This window comes from Uranotaenia lowii, chromosome 3 (genome assembly GCF_029784155.1).
Source record: "Uranotaenia lowii strain MFRU-FL chromosome 3, ASM2978415v1, whole genome shotgun sequence".
NCBI classification, from domain to species: Eukaryota; Metazoa; Arthropoda; class Insecta; order Diptera; family Culicidae; genus Uranotaenia; species Uranotaenia lowii.
The window spans coordinates 85,209,207-85,230,217 of record NC_073693.1 but is presented as its reverse complement, the minus strand read 5'-3'; the positions used below and the strand labels follow the sequence as shown (position 1 = coordinate 85,230,217).

The following is a 21,011-nucleotide window of genomic DNA, read 5'->3' as shown; positions in this document are numbered from 1 at the left end:
CTCAAGCAAGCAGATTCGTGGGAAGTCATCAGACCGGCTTCATGGAAGGATGGTCTCCGACGGACCACATCACGTACTAGTAATCGGAATTGAAAATATACTTCGGGGACTTAAAAGAGATAAACATTTCTTCACTTCGCACGGCATTTTTGCTAGTTTTTCCTGTTTGTTTTAGCCCAGAGGGATGGCATCCCTATCCTTTGTCATTGAATTTGACAGCCATCATAATTACGGGCTCACGATTTTGTGGGCCCATAACAAACCTGACATTTCGTCGTCAAGGAACCGGACTAAATGTCAAATCCTAGAGAATTATGAATGATTGCACACTAACACAACAATCAATGTAGTTCCTCATTCGTTGAAATTTTGAGTTTTTCAACTCCGTACTGCTTTGAAAGGAAAACACCATAAACGTCTCTCCCGATAGATCGAAAAAAAAGAAATAGATTCTTGTTCGCAAGGAGAACCAGGTTGCCATCCCCCTGTTTTATCCCGTTCTTGTGGATATATTTTGGCTCACTTTCCGACGGTGCTGCCGAGTCGCGTAGTTTTTACACGCTCAATGGTCCTTCACCCGTAAACCTGGTTCGGAATCACTCTCTGGAGCCACTGGATCAGCGTTACCACAAGTCTCAAAGGTTTCATGATGAGCGGCGCTCCCTCGTCTGGGCTCTGTCAGAAATCAGTCAGATTCGCCGTTCCACGTCGAAAAACTCCACCAGTTGTGCGTACCAAAGCTTGACGAACCCTTCCGTCACCAGAATCGATCGGCTCCTCGATGATTCCTCGAACCCATGCTTTCCGTGGACTGCCTCCGACCACGTGTACGAGATCCCCTTTATGTATAGAGGATTTGTTTCGAGGAACCACTTGGACCGTTGGTGGACTGACGGCACGTATTCTCTAATTCACCGCTTTCACAATTCGTCGGACAGCTGCTGCGATCTCTTGTAAGCATCGCGAAGTGCTTCTGTAGGATGCGTAGGTTTCATGACTTCATACGGCGCGTTGGGATCTGAACCTCGCAAGAAGACATTTGGACAAAGTGCATCACTGAATTCGTGGTTACAAGAGTCAGGGACCGGCTGTTGCCCGATCAGGAGGGAAAAACAAAATTATATCAAGATGAGATATTTTGATACGAATTATTTTTCTATCCAAATGAGTTATAATTCAGTACTCGTAGGATGTTAAAATATCTCAAATTATATCAAAAAATCTATACGATCATAGCTAAATTATATCAGTTTTTGATATGCTCCTTTCAAGATTATATCTCGTTCAGATAGCATAGTTTGATATAAGGCAGAACAAATCCTATCAAAATTATAACTTATCGAGATATGAATGCTTCGAGAAAAATTTCTAGTGGAATGTCAATAAACCATATTATTTGCTAAAACCATGTTCCATTTTTGGTTTCCCAAAAATTGGATCCAATTTTAAGGATCTGTTGACCCCCCGATCAGGAGAGAAAAACAAAATTATATCAAGATGAGATATTTTGATACTATTTTTTTCTATCAAAATGAGTTATAATTTAGTACTCGTAGGATGTTAAAATATCTCAAATTATATCAAAAAATCTATACGATCATAGCTAAATTATATCAGTTTTTGATATGCTCCTGTCATGATTATATCTCGTTCAGATAGCATAGTTTGATATTGGACAGAACAAATTATATCAAAATTATTACTTATCAAGATATGAGTGCTTCGAGAAAATTTTCTAGTGGAAGATCAATAAACCACATTATTTGATAAAACCATGCCCCATTTTTGGTTTCCCAAAAATTTGATTCAATTTTATGAATCTGTTGAGCGAAACTCGTTAATGTAAGGTTTGAGCCGTAGACTTCGATGTCCGTGTTTCAGAAAACGTTGTACGTATATCAGAATAAGATATAATCATTTTATTTTAGGACAATCTGAAAAAAATCGTGATCATTGAATTTGAGCTCAACCCCATTCAAGTTTGTCAATCAGAATAAGATATAATTCAGATTGGAGAAAATTAAAATCGAAAATTTAGAGTACTTAATTATAACTGAATCAGATGTAAATATCTTGGTGAGATACGTTTGAGTTATTATTTTGATATGCTCTCCTGATCGGGCCGATCAGGAGGGAAAAACTAAATTTTATCAAGATGAGATATTTTGATACTAATATTTTTCCTATTTAAATGAGTTTTTATTCAATACTCGTAGGATGTTAAAATATCTCAAATTATATCAAAACATCCATGCGATCATAGCTAAATTATATTAATTTTAGATATGCTCCTTACAAGATTATATCTCGTTCAGATAGCATAGTTTGATATTGGGCAGAACAAAACCTATCAAAATTATAACTTATCAAGATATGAGTGCTTCGAGAAAATTTTCTAGTGGAATGTCAATAGACCACATCATTTGCTAAAACCATGCCCCATTTTTGGTTTCCCGAAACTTGGATTGAATTTTAAGAATCTGTTGAGCGAAATTCATAAACGTACGGTTTGGGCCGTCGACTTCGATGTCCGTGTTTCAGAAAAAGTTGTACGTTTATCAAAATAAGATATAATCATTTTATTTTGGGACAGTCCGAAAAAAATCTTGATAATTGAAAATGAGCTAAACCCCATTCAAGTCTGTCAATCAGAATAAGATATAATTCAGATTGGAGAAACTTTGAAATCGAAATGTTTGAGTGCCACAGTTAGCGCTCAACTTCCGAGCTAGACGGTCGGTTTTTCTATCGTTGCTATCGGAAGTCGAACACGGACTACTTTCAAAGTACATTTTTCTATCGGAAATCCGTCGGGGACCAAGTGCCGCCGCGCATGGTGTTTTCGCGATGGGGCGCCGCGAGAACACATTTCGTATAGACTTTTCGTTGGCTCCAAAGCCACCTACCCACGAAGAAGTGCATAAATTTATTGCTCATGAGCTTGGATTGAAGCGCGAAAACGTCCTACTAATACAACCAAACCGCCGCCTTGGTTGTTTTTACGTGGAGGTCACTGACCTCGAACTCGCTCAGCGTGTCGTACAAGATCACGATGACAAACACTCCCTTGTTTACAACGGGAAATCGTACAAAGTACGTATCGAAATGGAGGATGGAGCAGTGGAAGTGAGGCTGTTAGACCTTACTCGCTCCATCACCAACCAGCAAGTTGCTGACTTCTTGCAAGCCTACGGTGAAGTTCTCACAATCCGAGATGTATTGTGGGACGAAAAGCTGTTTTTCGGTGGTACGCCGACAGGAATTCGTTCGGTTCGCATGGTAGTGTTGAGAAACATACCATCACATGTTTCAATTGGTGGAGAAACAACTGCTCTGATCTACAAAGGCCAGCGGCAGACCTGCGGTCATTGCGGGGAATTTGTACACACGGGTATTCCGTGTATACAAAACAAAAAACTGCTTGTCCAGAAACTGGCTGCAGACCAAACGTATGCAAACGTTACCAAGATGAACACACATCCAAACCCAACCCACGCTGCTAACCCACGTCCCGTACAGGCTCCGAGCGCCAAAACAAGCGTTCAAGAGCGACAACAACACACACAACCAACTACGGCTCCGTCCGTTGTCGTGGATAAGCCAGTGCAGCTCGATATTACGAAGAAATCGCAGCAACCACTCATGCCACCACCCGCCAAACCGACCACCTCCACCGCCACCACCTCTACGATCCAGCTAAGAAGCCACGACATCACACGCACCAAAACTGATGGAAACGAATCCGATATATCGATTTCCTCAGACTCTTCTAGCAGCAGTAGGAAGAAAGTGAAACAAAATCAACCAAGTAAAAAGTTGAAAACAGCTGTCGACGGTAACGTATCCACCCAGGAGGAGGATATTTGCATGTGATGGCTATGATCAGCTGCAACTTCGGAACCATAAACATCAACACAATCACCAACACTACCAAACTAAACGCGCTTCGAACATTCATCCGAACTATGGCCCTTGACATCGTCTTTCTGCAAGAAGTTTACAGCGAGCAACTTTCCATCCCAGGCTATAATGTAATAGCAAACGTAGACCACAACAGAAGAGGAACGGCAATCGCACTGAAAGAGCACATTCGATATTCGCACACAGAGAAAAGTACTGATGGCAGATTGGTCGCAGTGAGAATACACAACACTACAATTTGCAATGTGTATGCACCCTCTGGTACAGCAATGCGAAATGACAGGGAGAGGTTTTTCAACGAGACTATCGCCTACCATCTCCGACATCGAACCCCCAACATAATCCTGGGGGGCGATTTTAACTGTGTCATCAGACAATCTGATGCCACGGGATATAATATGAGCCCTGCATTACAAGCGACAATCCAACAGCTTCAGCTACATGATGTGTGGATAGCACTACGACCCGGCATCCCAGGACATACCTACATTGCACACAACTCCACATCCAGGCTCGATCGCTTTTACGTCAGCACTGGCCTCCTGAACCAGCTGAGAACAGCTGATGTGCACGTCTGCTGTTTTTCTGACCACATGGCCGTCACAGCTCGAATTTGCATTCCGCTCCCTCATTCATCCCCCGGCAGAGGATTTTGGTCCCTACGTCCTCATCTTTTAACCGAAGAATGTGTCGAAGATTTCCGGAATAGGTGGCAATTCTGGACTCGACAACGGCAAAACTACCGATCTTGGATGGACTGGTGGCTTCTGTGTGCCAAACGGAAAATAAAATCGTTCTTCAAATGGAAATCCAGAGAAGCATTCGAAAGTTTCCATTGCGAACAGCAGCGGCTGTACATGTACCTGAAAGAAGCATATGAACGCTACTACCAACATCCCAACGAGATCCAAAATATTAACCGAATCAAGGCAGAGATGCTGGCACACCAGCGTCGTTTCACTGCACTATTTGTGCGGGCAAACGAAACCTACGTTTCCGGAGAGCCACTCTCAACGTTCCAGCTTGGAGAAAGAATACGGAAGAAAACGACGATTGAAAAAGTGGAAAACGAAGAAAGTGAAGTGTTAGAAGATCCAATGGCAATACAAGAGTACATGGTTGAGTATTTCAAAAACTTATATGCACATGTTCCTATGGAAGATCAACATAACGAACAAACATTCCCCTGTGTTCAATTAGTGCCAGACGAGAATGAACGAAACGATGCCTGCATGAACAGTATTAGTACCACTGAAATCCTGACCTCTATTAAATTCAGTTCACCGAAAAAATCCCCGGGACCAGACGGTATTCCCAGGGAATTTTACCTAAAAACGTTTGACGTGATTCATCGTGAATTAAACTTAGTGATGAATGAAGCAATAAGTGGTAATTTTCCGGCACAATTCGTCGACGGTGTTATTGTTCTAGTGAAAAAGCGAGGGTCTGGGAACAATGCAGGCTCGTTCCGTCCAATCTCATTGCTAAACAGTGATTATAAAATACTCGCGAGAATACTCAAAGAGAGACTGAACCATGTGCTCGAAGAAAACCATGTGCTCAGTGATATCCAAAAGTGCTCCAACAATCGTCGAAACATCTTCCAAGCCACGTTGGCTCTGAAGGATCGAATAGCTCAACTAACCGCCAGAAAAGAACGGGGAAAGTTGATATCATTCGACCTAGACCATGCGTTCGACAGAGTAGACCACAGTTATCTCTTCACCACGATGATACGCTTGGGAATAAACGCGCGCCTAGTAGAATTGCTGACGCGTATTTATGCGCAATCCAGTTCGAGACTGTTGATAAATGGGCATCTCTCCGCTCCTTTTCCAATTGGCCGATCGGTGCGACAGGGAGATCCTCTCTCCATGCATCTGTTCGTTCTCTATATCCATCCACTATTGCGGCAGCTACAGGTGGTCTGTGGCTCCGATCTCTTGGTTGCTTATGCAGACGATATCAGTGGGATAATAACAAGCGCCGAAAAAATTGATCTCATGCGAGAGCTGTTTTTACGATTCCAGAGAGTAGCGGGAGCAATTCTGAACTTGGCAAAAACAACAGCAATAGATGTGGGGTGTGTAAATGGGAATCCCATCAGCATCCCATGGCTGGAGACAATGAACACAACCAAGATATTGGGTGTTACTTTTTGCAACTCTATACGCAATATGATACGGCTCAATTGGGATGCCCTCGTTACTAGCTTCTCTCGACTAGTGTGGCTTCACTCGCTTCGCTCCCTTAACGTGTATCAGAAAATAATCCTTCTGAACACATTTGTCTCGTCCAGAGTATGGTACATTTCTTCCATGCTTTCCCCGTACTGCGTACACATGAGCAGGATAACAGCAACCATGGGTAGCTTCATCTGGCGAGGCGCAGCGGCACGCGTACCCATGCAACAGTTAGCGCGAGAGAAAAAACACGGTGGACTTGGTCTGCATTTGCCAGCAATAAAAACTAAGGCACTGCTTATAAACAGACACATGCGTGAAGCTGATTCCATGCCGTTCTACCGAAGCTTCATCCAACAAGCAAATCTAGGAATTCAAACTCGTCCCCCGGACCTACCTTGCCTGAAGATGATTCTTAGCACCTATCCTCAACTGCCAAGCCAAATAATCGAGAACCCGACAGCAGAAAGTTTAAATATTTTTTTCATCGACCGAACAGATCAACCTCGCGTAGAGAGGATCTTCCCAGCCGTAAACTGGAATCGAGTGTGGAGCAATATTTCATCGTCTCGCTTATCAACGAGCGTGAGATCACTGCTCTACATATGGACCAACCAAAAAATAGCCCATCGTCAACTATTTTACACACAACGGCGTGTGCCCGACGAAAACTGCGAGTTTTGTGGCCAGGTAGAGACAGTGGAACACAAATTTTTTTCATGCCATCGAGTGAGAGCCGGCGCGCGCTTGCTCCAACAGAAGATCAACTTGTTGTTCAACAATCAGCAAATAGTTTTTGTTAATGATCTTATCACACCGCTGCTTGATAGAGTAGGGCTTGCAAAACGCAATGCAATATTGAAACTTTTAGCTAAATTTATTGATTTTATAAATGAAAGCAACAATGTAGTAGATGTAGATGCATTAGAATTCCACTTGACAATTGAATAATAGCAACATGTACATAAACTTAAACTGAACAATAAATGATTGGAAAAAAAAAAAGTACTTAATTATAACTGAATCAGATGTAAATATCTTGGTGAGATACGTTTGAATTATTATTTTGATATGCTCTCCTGATCGGGGAGCGAAACTCATCAATGTAAGGTTTGGGCCGTTGACTTCGATGTCCGTGTTTCAGAAAAAGTTGTACATATATCAAAATAAGATATTATCAGTTTATTTAGGAACAATCCGAAAAAATTCTTTATCATTGAAAATTATCTCAACCCCATTCAAGTCTGTCAATCAGAATAAGATATAATTCAGATTGGAGAAACTTAAAATCTAAATTTTTCAGTACTTAATTATAACTGAATCAGATATAAATATCTTGGTGAGATATGTTTGAGTTATTATTTTGATATGCTCTCCTGATCGGGTGATCATATCCTCAGTTTCAGCAAGCGTAGTCAGGAGAATTTCGTCGTTAAATCGACTTGACCTGCTTCACCGAGCGTACCATTCGCTCCACTCCCACGATCCGTAATCCGTAAGGGCTGGACTTTTCTAGAGGAAACCAATTTTGGACAGGTAGTTCTGCGTTCCTCTTCAGTATCTTGATTTCGTCGCTGTACGACTCGCTGTGAGCCAACCTGAAGAGAGCATTTTCTGCACATCGATGCTCATCTTGCCGCAACGGAACCACTACAAAAGGAATTTTAACCTTGATGGCTTTTCAGGCTTTGGAGTCGATAGGACAGCTTCGATGGATTTGTCAGCAGCTCTGCGCCGGCTGTTGGAGATGAATCGGAAAATGCACACCACTGTGCGAACTGCATCATTCCACTTCGAAAATCTGGTCACGTCGATAGTTGCTTTATATGGGAGCTCAACACCGGGAAAAAGATGGATTGCTTTAATTTCCACTCTTCTATTCGCAGCGAAAAGATTCTGTTGAGACCATTCCGACGGCTGCTGGTACAGCCACTCCGGGCCACGAAACCACCCAAGCAACCGAAATTCACTTGTTTACTTGAATGAAAGCTTTGAAAGTTACATATCGGCTGACAAAGAGAATCAACTGCTACAATTCCTTTGAGTGAACTTTATGAACTCGTTAATTAACTTTAAAGTTGCAAAGTGATCGATATGTACGTTGTATGTGTGTTCTTTTGCCCAATTCCCATGAGTGAACAATATGTACTCATTAATGAACTTTAAAGTTGCAAAAGTGATTTTTATGTACGTTGTAAGGTACTTACAACGTCACATAAAGGACACAAAAGTGCTCAAAACGGGATTTACTAAGTCACAAAAAGTACATTAAGGTGCTTTCTTCCTGGCTGGCCGGCTGTCTGGTTGGGCATGTGCGCCTGTAGGTGTGCTGCAAAATCATTTCACCACTTCGAGTTTTAGTTTCAGTTAGAACAACATCTAAGCGTGGTCTTATGGTAGCGTGTAAGATTCTCACCACGAAGGTCGGGGTGCGATCCCCAAGCCGGGCAAGTTTTTTTTTTTTCAATATTTAATTTGATACTTGAGTGACCATTCCGATGCGATATATGTAGGAAAGAAAGAATTATGCAGAAAATTTAACAAATCTCGGCAAACCGCAATTTGTCGAGTTTGAAATCCGCGTTGTATCATGGCGACACCATGTACTGAACATAGTAAATAATTCACTGAGTAACAAAAAAAGATTTTTTGAAAATAGTCCAGGGTTTTCCAACTGAATTAGACTTATATTGACGCCCTGAGTCCGAAAATGACCATGGTTTTGTTCAATCAGGTCAGGATATTAGAATACTGTATCTCAAAAAGTTGACCTGATACAGCAAAATCAATGTGATATTCTAACTCAGGACACAAAAATTAGTCTAAATCAGCTGAGAAACCCCAGACTATTTTTTGGCTGTCACATCAAGAGAAGGTGATATGAACCGATGCCAAGGGTGCGATTGAGAATGTTTTGCTCATTTTACTATTTTTTGAAAGCTGAATTAAAAGGCCGCTGGAAGCTGAATAGAAGGTCATTAAGACTTGTTTTGGAAGTTGAATGTATCAATAACAACTTAAATTTTGAGCTGCACAGAACGTACCGTAAACTGGGGGAACTTTGATCTCAGGGGTAACTTTGATCAACATGAAATTTTTGCAGATAATCATCATTAACTAAGTTAAAAGTTAAAATATCTGAAAACTTTTAACTACGTTTGAAAGTCTATAAATTGAGTTCCAAATATGCTAAATTTCGTTGTTATAAGATAATTTTTGATATTACTTAAAATGTAATTTTAAAATCTTAAAATATCTGGTTTTTCGAAGGCTCACAAACAAACATCTCTCCTGATCAAATTTTAGCATATAGGAGCAAATGGGTTGTTTTATATGAAAGTTCAACTTTTTTCATTGTTAAGGCTTAGTTTAATTGTTATTTTTATGGTCCTTTCTTGATAATTTTTGGATATTGAAAAAACAACGGTGATTCTCCATGAGAAAGCCCGTATAGTAAAAATGGCTTAAATCCTATAAAACGGTTTTACAAATTTGAAGAAAAGAAGGACATGAAACAGTGTGATGAAATAGGGAATGGCATGAAGGCAAAATTTCATTTGTTTATAAGGTCAAAAAAAATTGAGAAATGTTTATAATTTTTCCCCCTAGATGTATGCAGCAACATTGTCCATCTTTTGAGTATACATATTTGATTAAAAAAACGTGTTAAAAATCAGTTTAAATCTAACAAAAACTACTGTTATTAATGTTTATGCCTTCTGTGCTAAATGGTACCATAACAATAGTTTTGAAGATGTTGAGGTACGTAAAAACCTTAGTGATCAAAGTTACCCCGAAACTCGAAACCTGGTTTTGTAACAAACATTTAATTAGAACCACTAATGTCGATTGAACTTAATGCAATCAATGATCATGTTTTATACTCCTAACCTTAGTAAGTGTTTTAAAACTTTTAGGTATTACGAAAAAGCCACCCCTTCCGAAATTTTCAAAAATGAATGAAAAAAGTTATCAAAGTTCCCCCAGTTTACGGTACTTCATATCAAGGATGGGGCTGAGTAAGCTTTTTTGTACCTGTTTTATGGGACTTTTGGTTGCTTGGGCATGAACCTTCGCTCAAAAGACCCGAAAGACGACCCTAATTTGGCGAGTGAATCTGCTACATTTAGCTTGGTTGGAACGTAGCGCCAGTCTGCCGCTGACAACGACGCTGATCGTATTGAATCCAGGAGAGAACGGTTCGAGAATCGCTCCAGTAGAAGGATTGATGAATAGGAAGGGAAGGATTGTTTCAAACGGTGTGACTCAGGTTCGCTCCCAAGACTGCTGCCTTCAGTTCAAAACGTGGAATGGAAAGAAGTTTTATCGGTGCTAATTTCGATCGAGTCATCACCAACAAACATTTGACGGTATTTTCCACACAAATCCTTAAATACGCGACGCTTCCGTACGCATTCCCCCCATCATCACTGAAGCTATGCAGCTGTATTTGGCCAAATCGGTCCGAAGGTATCGATCCAAGTTACATCTGGGAATCCGAACATCCTCGACCAGAGAAACGTTGCGACATACTGTCACCATTTATCCAGGCACTCTCTGCCGATTCGCTGGTCCCAGTCGCAACCCGCTCGCCACAGGTCTTGCATGAGCATCTTTTCTAACACCGTAAATGGAGCCAACAGGCCAGGAATGGATCGAACAGCGACATGACCGTGCTCAGGACTCCTCTTTTCTTTGGTGGTTCTACCTCTGTAGCCGCTCCGTTTGTAGGTACCGCAAAGGAAAACACGTAGTTCGATGTGACCCGCATGATGCCGCGAACTCGTTCGTAATCCGTCACCTTGTCTTGATTCTAATGGATTGACTCTCTGGAGCCACCAACCACTCCCAAACTTCGAAGAACAGCTGTAGAATTAGACGTCCAGTTGATGAACTTGAATCCACCTTTCGAGTGGATCCAACGTATCTCTATGTTTCGGTCGATGGCTTCCTCTTTGGTGTCGAAGCTGCCGTAGTAGTCACCGACATAATGGCGGTGAACGATGACCAGTAATCCCGCTTATCCAGTAATAACAAGGTCACGATCGACGGCAACGAGATGGAGATAGTTGAAGACTTTGTCTATCTCGGCTCACTAGTGACCGCAGACAATGACCCAAGTGGAGCCACCGACCCAACTTATCCTTGTCCCATTTGCGCTGCCAGTTGACAAGAGAGTTTCTTCGGAATAAAAAGTAAAATGTGTCAAAAACGATTTCGCAGACAGTTAATTTTGTAATTGGAAAAAAGATACTGTTGAAACTAAAATAAGTTTATCATCTACATTGATTTCAGAAAATTCTTACTTGCATAGAAAAAAGGATTTTCCACTTCGGCCCGGGTACTTATTTCGCCAATATTTCACCTAAATCTTCCTCCTGTTAGAAAACCGTTCTTATCTTTATATGAAAAATAAGGATTTTTTTTTCATCAACGATTTTTTTTAAACGAACACAAACACATACAGCATCTCAATGAAACTTGATGTTTCCTCGAAGAGAGTCCTTTTTCTTAACTCTAAGTGTACATCTTTCGAGGATATGATGGCGAGCATCATACAAATGCTAAAACCACCAACCCACAGAAAGTGTACTATGTATGCCGTGACTGGGATTCGATCTCATACCCGATGGCTTAGAAGACTTGAAGGCTATCCTCTACGCCACGGGCTGCGGCGGATTAAAAGTATGAATTGAATACTGATGTATTGATCTTAAGTTTATTACTACAAATGAATATGTTTAAATGAAAATCGCTTGAACGTCATTGATTTAATGATTTTTCACAGAATAAAAAGGAAAAGCGACCCTGCATCGACTACTTCTACTCGCTCAAGAACGTTTCGTTCTGCGCGTTCCACCCGCGGGACCATCGCTACATCGGCTTCATCACCAAACACCCGACGGTGCAGCGGTTTGCCTGTCACGTTTTCCAGGGCACGGAATCAACTCGACCGGTGGCAGAAGCCGTGGGGTAAGAAAGATTTTTTTTTCACGGCAATAAATTTGTCTCCACGTGGTGCAATTAAACTTTTTCTGTTTTTTTTTCTTTTAGGCGTGCATTTCAGCGGTTCTATCAAAAATTCATTGAAACGGCATATCCCATTGAGGACATCTACATAGAGTAAGGAATCTCAGCTGAGGAGATGATGAATCACAAAAGGGCAAACCATTCAACCAAAGAATATTGTTACTGCAAAAACGTTTAGTAAGTTTTCAAGAGCATAAGAAAAGTAGATTTTTCATCAAAACGAGTTGATCCATTTTGCAAATGAAAAATCACAAAATCTTATAGTTAAATTCATCATGATCAACGTATGAAAAGAAAAACAAGCCATCAAGGGACAAACGATTTCATTTAATTTCTTCTGGCTCGAAACAGTTATTCAAACTTTAACTAAAGCTTCTTGAAAGGATTCCAAATTTCGAACATAGAATAGAATTGATACACTTTTTCGAGAACTCTTCTTGCATAAACTTTTGAACGAATCAAGAAAAAAAAATTCAACCAGATCAGATCAACTGGTTAAATAAAAAGTAAACGAAAAAGTTTTGTCTTTGGTTGAAATCGAGAAAATGCTCACAATATACACAAAGTTTTGCTTGGAGTGTTGAAAAAAATTAATTCGTTTTCAAACCGATTCGCATTTAATCATTATCAGAAACCAAAAAAAAACCCAAGCAGTATAAACCCTGAACTACTTTACAAACATAGAAGCTGAATGTATGAAAACCAGCAGCATAAATAATGTTACTACATGTCATGTAAATAATAGGACTAAATTTGTAAAGCAGAAATGGCAGAATGAAAAAAATCACCATTCACACACACAGTATATATATTTTATATCAGACGCCAACGCAAAAAATGGGTAGGAAAAAGCTGAGAAAAAGGTAAGGCTGGACAGAGTTCAAACAAAAAAAGTAAATCAAATGCAAAACAAAAGATAAAGGAATGGAGGATGGAAAATGTCTGCCAGGGAGCAAGTTGCCTATATAAAAAGTAAAGAAAGAAGCAAGAAAAGTCTTTCCGCTTAGTAATACAAACATAAAACTGACACACATATGCATTCAAAAAGGTGAATGTGGAAATACACGCTTTTTTAAGCTGATGCAAATAGAAGAATTTTTGTTACTTATCCATATCATTTCTAAGATCAACTAGCTAGTACTTTACAGACAAACTCAAACACTAGAACAAACAAGCATTTCAAATCAAAAGCAAACGCATGAAGGGAAGATTTTTTTTGTCGCAAATGCTTGTGTGACTGAATTTAAACCACCGCACTCAAGTCATTTTTTGTTTGAACATTAATCATTCATGAGTAGAGCTTTAAGTCTGGATTTGCTATGAACTCTAAAATTTTGTTGAAACCAAACCTTTTGTCACCGAATGTTTCTCAGAATTTTTGACAGATGAGAACAATTTTCGTTCATTTATTTAGTACATTTTATAAATACTTTGCTTTGATCCTGTTATGAATTGCATCGCACTTGCTGTCTTCGTTCATTTTTCATGTTGAATGTTGAATGGTTGATAAAGTTGAAAAAAGAGAATGAGACGAGAATAGAGAGTGACGAAATGTATGACAGTCATGGCTTTGGAGCGCAATAAACAAATTCTGCATCACATCTGTAGTTGAATCGTAAAAGTAAAACCAAATCTATCAATGATATTAGCATTTAAGCAAATCCTCTCCCCCATACAACATACACAGTGTTATCGTCATATAATCTTACAAGTTATACACACGTAAACACACTCTAACACAAATGAAGAACCCGAAAGTAAAATGATAAATTTAAAAAAAATGTAAATCCGCGAAAGATATTAACCCTGATGGTGAATGAAATCGAAATTATACTACATACAGCAGAACACTGATATTCGAAAATTGTCATTGTTATGTATAATTCAATCGATGCTTTATGGTTTGAGATACAAAACTGTTAAAGAATTATACCAAAATGTTTAAAATGGTTCACGGAAATTGTTGAAACCAGCAATTTTCCTAAACCATCAATATAAATGTATAAACCAATATCTGAACCAACAACTGAAACACAAAATCTCGCTGCTCCATGTCAAAGACCCTAGAGAAGTTTCTAACGAATTATAGAAGGCAGCATCGGTATACCATCATCAACAGTTTGAAAATAAATAAAAACAAATGATAAACAGCATAACTGAATCTGATAATAATTTTCCCAGCCAAGCTATCGCACGAAAGGCAGAAATCATGACAAAATATCTAACCACTCTGATGTGTTTGCGCGAGATTCAATAATTTGCAAAGAAAAAGCTAGAAAAAAATATATCTTCTGGGAAAAATTTGGATACCATACAAAGAATCTCATCATAAAAGTCTACTAAGTAATAAAAACACACACAATATACACAAATCAGCAAATCAGTAAACCAAACAGTTTCGATACTAAGTGAACAATAAATATGAACAGAACACAAAAACCCTATTTGCAGATGGAAATCGATGATGATTAATAATCCAATAAAACAAGCTACACATTGTAAAATTATATTCTTAGGGTCCATTTCATTTCCTGAAAGAAAAAAAAAACCCTTGAAAAATCAACAATGAATATGGTTGAACTTTTTGTGCAAAAAACATATCAAACTTCTGGATTACATTACTAAATCAAACAAACTTATTTTATGAAAAGAATTAACCCGTATCCCTATAAGCGAGAGGCGGGCCAAATGCGCATAGTAAGGAGAATACCCATTTTCGCCTATATTCCCGAAGTCTGAAAGCTATATGACATGAGCGGACATCTGTTTTATATACGTTAGAGCAATTTTTCTGTTAAAATCTTTTACAGTTTTAAAGAAAATTATTTTGTAATAAAACTAGTCAAAATAGCAGTTTTCCGAAATGTGCATATTTATGTTTTTAAAGTCTGCTTCATTTAATATTGGAACAAATTCTTTTGCTCATTGTGGCGCTCCTAGTGGACGGATTTGGAAACTTTTTTCACCCACGTGTCGGAAAATTCATTACCTTTCACCATGTATTTATGTCATAACACCAAACGATATCATTTTGTAAACAACCGCCATGGAAGCCGAACGGAGAGATCAAATTGTGCACAATTTTCTTGAAAATCCATTGTTGTCGGCATCGAAGCTAGCTAAACAGCTTAAAATGCCCAGAAATACCGTATGGCGTGTTATCAAGCAGTACAAGGAAACATTGACGACGGCTCGGAAGCCGCATTTGAAGCGTCGGAGTGGAACTGTCGACCGGAAACTGCGTGGGAAAGTCATCAAGGCCGTCAAGAGAAATCCCAATCTTTCAGACCGCGATTTGGTCAATAAGTTCCAGGCCGCTCACAGTACGGTGCGACGAATTCGTCTCCGGGAAGGAATAAGGTCATTCCGAGCCAGCAAACAGCCAAATCGGACGCTGAAGCAGAACAATGTGGCCAGAATCCGTGCTCAAAAGCTGTACGACCAAGTGCTGACCAAGTTCGACGGATGTATTCTGATGGACGATGAGACCTACGTAAAGGCGGACTTTGGGCAAATCCCAGGTCAAAAATTTTATTTGGCGACGGCTCGGGGGGATGTACCTGCAAAATTTAAGTTCGTGTTTCCGGATAAATTCGCCCGCAAGTACATGATTTGGCAGGGGATATGCAGTTGTGGACAGAAAACCAAAGTCTTTCTCACTGACAAGACAATGACATCAGAAGTCTACAAAAAAGAGTGCCTACAGAAACGGATTCTGCCGTTTATTCGTGCCCACGACCGTCCAGTAATGGTTTGGCAAGCTGCCATTACAGCAAAACGGTTATGGAATGGTACGCAACGAACGGGGTCAGCGTAATACCGAAGGACCTCAACCCCCCAAACTGCCCCCAGTTCCGGCCGATAGAGAAATACTGGGCAATCACGAAGCGGAGGCTTAAGGCAAAGGGAAAACTTGTTAGGAACATGACTCAAATGAAGAACTGGTGGAATCAAATCGCCAAAACGGTGGACAAAAAGGGTGTGCGCTGCCTAATGTGCCGTATTACGGGAAAAGTACGAGAATTTCTTCGAAACAGCAATGAATAATTTTTTTATTTTTTTTTTATGAAAGAGTAAAGAAAATGCTACATTTGTATGAAAAACAAATTATGAATTCGTTAATAAATGACTGAACTACACGCAATTGTTTGTGTTCCAATATTAAATGAAGCAGACTTTATCATCGGGAAACACTTTTGACAAGTGCATAATTCTAAATGTTCAACCTATCCACCTAATGTCTACACAGTTCATTGCAAAATTCTTAAATCATGTTGTAGAAGGTTTTCACGGGGTTCATTAATTTTCTTTGTTCTTGATCAAAAATAGTGTTCTTGTTTGGTTTGAACTTTTTTAATTTACGAAACCTCTGACTAACCATTTACGTTAAATTTTCAATGGCAGGTTTTTTTTCTAAATTATGAATATAGTTTGATTGTTGGATAAACTAAGGTTTTCTTAAGCTATGTTCACAAACAAAACTCGTAAGTACATTTAGCAAAAAAACTTCTATCAAATCATATATTGCTGTTTGTGCCAAACACATATCTGACACTTCTAAAGTTTACTCTTATTATTTTTAAGTTTTGGTTGTGTCGTCGGTTTTTCACTGGGTATGATATTTGGATTTTTTTTAATAAATCTGTTTAAAACAAATTGATAAATAAAAAATTATTTGAACAAGGAAACACATAAATTTTTTTATGAAAATCTAGCGTTTGTGCGCACAAATCCAAAAAATATTTCACAAAAAAGTCCCGCGTACATAATATTTTTCATGTTGTTAAAGTTACTCAATTCGGTAGTTTTTTTTTAATTCAAATGCACCTTCTGTGATTGCTGTCCTACGTCTTGGAAACCTCCACAAAGTCCAATTATCACGCACAATCATTAACAATCAAGAAAAGTGGTTCAAAACAACACTTCTGATAACGGCTTGCGTCAACCATCCAACTTAAAAAAAAAATCACGTATCGAATTAAAGTTGATGTTAAATTATTAAAATACCTTTTCATGTGATCAACTTCTATAGCGTTCTAAGAGCATCTGTATCTGTGATCCATTCTTGGGTCTAATTTATACATGAATTGAACCAGCGAAATAAGATCCAATCCAGTGAAAAAACGGGCAACCCCACTCGTGATCCATTAATCGTCAAACGGTTTAGAACTGCGTCAAGTTTGATCCAAATTGTATCAATTTTAGAGCAATCCTTATACCGATTCTAATAAAATGAATGAGATGAAACTGGTATAATGGAACACAATTGGGGTCTAAACCGGCTGTTTGGATCACGGATACAGGTGCTCTAAGATGTGAATTTTACTAACATTTTATAACAGTCAGTTTAGAAAAACCTTAATATTGATAAAATTGACAACGACTATCAGACACAATTGAACAATTGTTAGTGTCTTGATTTTACTACCAAAGCTGACAGATAACTTAAAGATACTTAGCTTAGTTTGGTTGTTTTCTTTCTCGAATCTTTTGGATATCCTTTCGATGTTCACAGCAATCACTCAGTACCAAATTTATGATGTTTGTTTTGCAGACGCCGTCCTTTGGGTTGTTTTGTTTTTGCGTTCTTCTCATTCTTCTGGCATTGGATGCGAATCTAACCGAGCCGTTACTTCCACTTTCCGTTCTACTTTTGAAACAAATTTCAGAGGGGATATAATTGTATGGTATAAACCAAAAACTTGTCTAACAATTGGAACCAAATATGAAATGGAAAATCATTTGAATACGAGAAATGGTTCTGTGATTATTTGAAACACCATCTTTCTTCCAGGGAGTACAAAGCGGGGAGGGGGCTCCAATAAAATATTGTTGGTATAACTGGAGTAGTAATTAAGCAAATATAATCAAAATTGACATGGGAAGGTATTTGATTACGAGATATGTTTCTATGAAATCCTTCTGCCTTGCAGTGTGGTGAGGAGGGGTTCGGAAAGGGTTCCATAAAATTGTTGTTGCATTGCTTAAGAACTTATCAACCAAAGCACAGTGATTCAGAACGGGAATTTAGCGAGACAGAATTAATAACGCAGAAACTATAAGATTTGGACAAAAGAAGTCTTCAGTGAAAATGCTCATCAAATAAAGCGGTTTAATAATACAAAATCATATATTAGAACAAGTTATTTTTTACATTTAATTTGAATGATAGAGTAAAATTGTCTCCTAGAAAGTCGGGAAATACCTTATAGTGGATAGAGTTCAAATCTGCTTTTCCAATGATTATGAGTTCGTATTTCTTTCAAAACATAGTAACATAGCGGCTTCCATACAAGTTCCAACCAAGGTGAGTATATATAGGAGGGGTAACGATATGTTAAACTCCCGGTTCAGCCATTTTGATTGGCCTACAGTGGAGTTCGTGGAGTTTGTTTACCAACAAAGCCCTCAGCTAAAACAAATTTACCGATGTTTACAAACAAACTCACTGAACCTCTCCGCGCTCTTCTCGCCTACTAACTGACAAAGTCGGAGAACCTTGTGATCTTATAACCTTGGTTCCAACGGTCAAATAATTCTTATCAGTATAACTGTCATCATTTTTTATTCGAATCAATTATTTTAAGTCATGCGTGATTCGGATTCCGACTGTCCAGTGGACGAGGAAGCAGCAGCAGCAGGAGATCAAATTTTTCAATTTGATTCAAGGATTCAACTCGTTACAAAATTCGACTAAATTATCGAACTTGACAAGCCTGGTTGGATAAATTTACGACTCGTGCTAACAACCAACTTTACTTGGCAACAATGGTAAGCACTTTTCAACGCTCTCCTCAGAAAACCTTGCATTACTGGCCCAAGATTTTCAGCCCTTTTTTAGGTTGTTCATATCGTTGGAGGGTATGAAGCTTGTCGACGTGACAAAATACTCTAATTGCCATGTAAGAAATGAATGAACTTTTAATTTAAAGTCTCTTTAATTATACTACAAAACAAACAAAAAAACTCTTATTATAACTAAGACATTGAAAATATCAAAATAACCATACCAAATACGAAAACAAATGTTGCAAAATGTGCAAAAAGAAATACTTTTCGACACCTTTAAAGAGACTCCATACAAAGAGGCGCAGTTTTGAAATGTTAAGCTTGCAACTCTGCTGTAGGGCTGCCTTTAAGACTGCTTAATTTTGCTCGATAGGAATGACACTGGCAGAAAATCGAAAATTCCAATCGTGACATTTCGTCTCTTTGTTTACTATAGGCTCGTTAGACATCTTTTTTGGTATAAAAAGTAGGCCTTTATAAATTCAAATTGTGCTTTCAAAAACAGATATTTTGATGCGGATCTGCAAAAATGTGTATTTTTAGTATCTGGCTGAACGCGTTCAACGTGATATGAGGTTCGATTTTATTGTTTTCGGGACGAAATCATGATTTTGACTTCTCTTTCTCGCAGTTGAAGTTTTTCTCATTCGTGTTTGTAAACAATCGGTTGTTTTGTCCGACTTTCACTTGATGGGAACCTGAAATATGTTATAGTTGTACATTCGAAAGTGTCATAATTATTGATTTAGATTAATTAGGTTAAATCGATTACCTGAGCCAAGATATGACTCAAGGAGAGTAGGCGCGTGCTGAACCGTCAACACGTGTTTTTTTGTGCTGCAAAAATTATATAGAAATTTCAAGCAAAACATAATAAATTTGAGGATTTTAAAACTAATACAGTTGCGGAATGTAGAAAAGGTGCGAAAAAAGTGTTTTTTAATGAGTTGCGCGCGAAAAGCCATGTACAGGAGCCGTTTGTGAGGTGCCAAAGGAAACGGTCGGAAGTTTCGAGTGCTCCATTTGCATAGTTGGTTTATATAAATCAGTAATATAAAAAAACAATGAGAGTTAGAATAATACGAAGAGATTTGATTTAAATTATTACTAACAGATGGCTGGAGTGGAGCCGAATGTGAACTAGTGATCGCTGGAAGTCGTGATAGAGGTTCAAGGGAATTGGAAGTGTAGGATTACAAGTTGGGAACAATTATGTGAGCCGAGTGTGAAGCCAAAAAGGATGAAATTTCCTTGATCATGGACATAAGAATCGTGATTGTAGTGTCGTTTTATAGTAAATGGTGATTGAAGTTTTAATCCATGGATTGGGTACAATTACAAATATCGAGGGAAAGAAATAATCTACATATATGCAAGAATAATCAAGTTTTGTGTGAGAATAGCAAGACGAAGAAAAATGCTTCTAGTCTTTGAACCTGGATAGAGAAAAAACGGCTTGCTATGAATTGCAACTTGCTGTTTGTATGGTGTTGTATGATACGTAGGCTTGATCAGTCGACAGGCTGTTAGTTTTTGCAAGATAGTCAGTTTGTTCCACATCTCAAATAGGGCCCCATGTATTAAGCTGGGTACAACATAAAATTGGTGAGCTCGTTCCATTATTTTTGTATTTATTTGTTTATTTTTGTATTTATTTGTAATTAATAACATAACATATTCCTAACTGCCAATTAGGATTTCCCGTAAACATAAAAAACCCTCCCCTCTCCTGTCTGAAAATTGTAGGGTCGTATGAGTTCTCTGCACCTGACTTGTCACGGTGTGCATTGTGGTACCACACTAATACTCAATACCAGAACTTGAAACGAGTATTGAATCCAGATACTCGTTTTGGCATCTCGTGTTGGGATTGATCATTAGTTGTACCTTATGTATCAGCCAATGCAAGATGTGTGTAGTCACCCTATGCTATGCTATGCTATGCTATGCTATCGATTACCTGAGCCAAGATATCGCAATGTTGTTAGAACTTGTAAACGTAACGGAATTGTTTTGGTTCTTTCATCCTTCAATGGGATAGCGTTCAATGGTTGATCCAATAAGTTAATAAACTTCTCAGCCAAACAT

General features: G+C 38.7%; 1 protein-coding gene across 1 annotated transcript in view; it reads left to right on the top strand.

Moving 5' to 3' along the window:
- Nucleotides 1-14,641, top strand: part of LOC129754636 (JNK-interacting protein 1) — an 82,416-nt gene extending 67,775 nt beyond the window's left edge. Inside the window, exons 4-5 of the mRNA XM_055750800.1 lie at nt 11,893-12,077; nt 12,159-14,641. Coding sequence (XP_055606775.1) covers nt 11,893-12,077; nt 12,159-12,231 — 258 coding nt within the window. The 3' untranslated portion in view covers nt 12,232-14,641. The remainder of the gene's footprint in view (nt 1-11,892; nt 12,078-12,158) is intronic.
- Nucleotides 14,642-21,011: the final 6,370 nt, after the last annotated feature.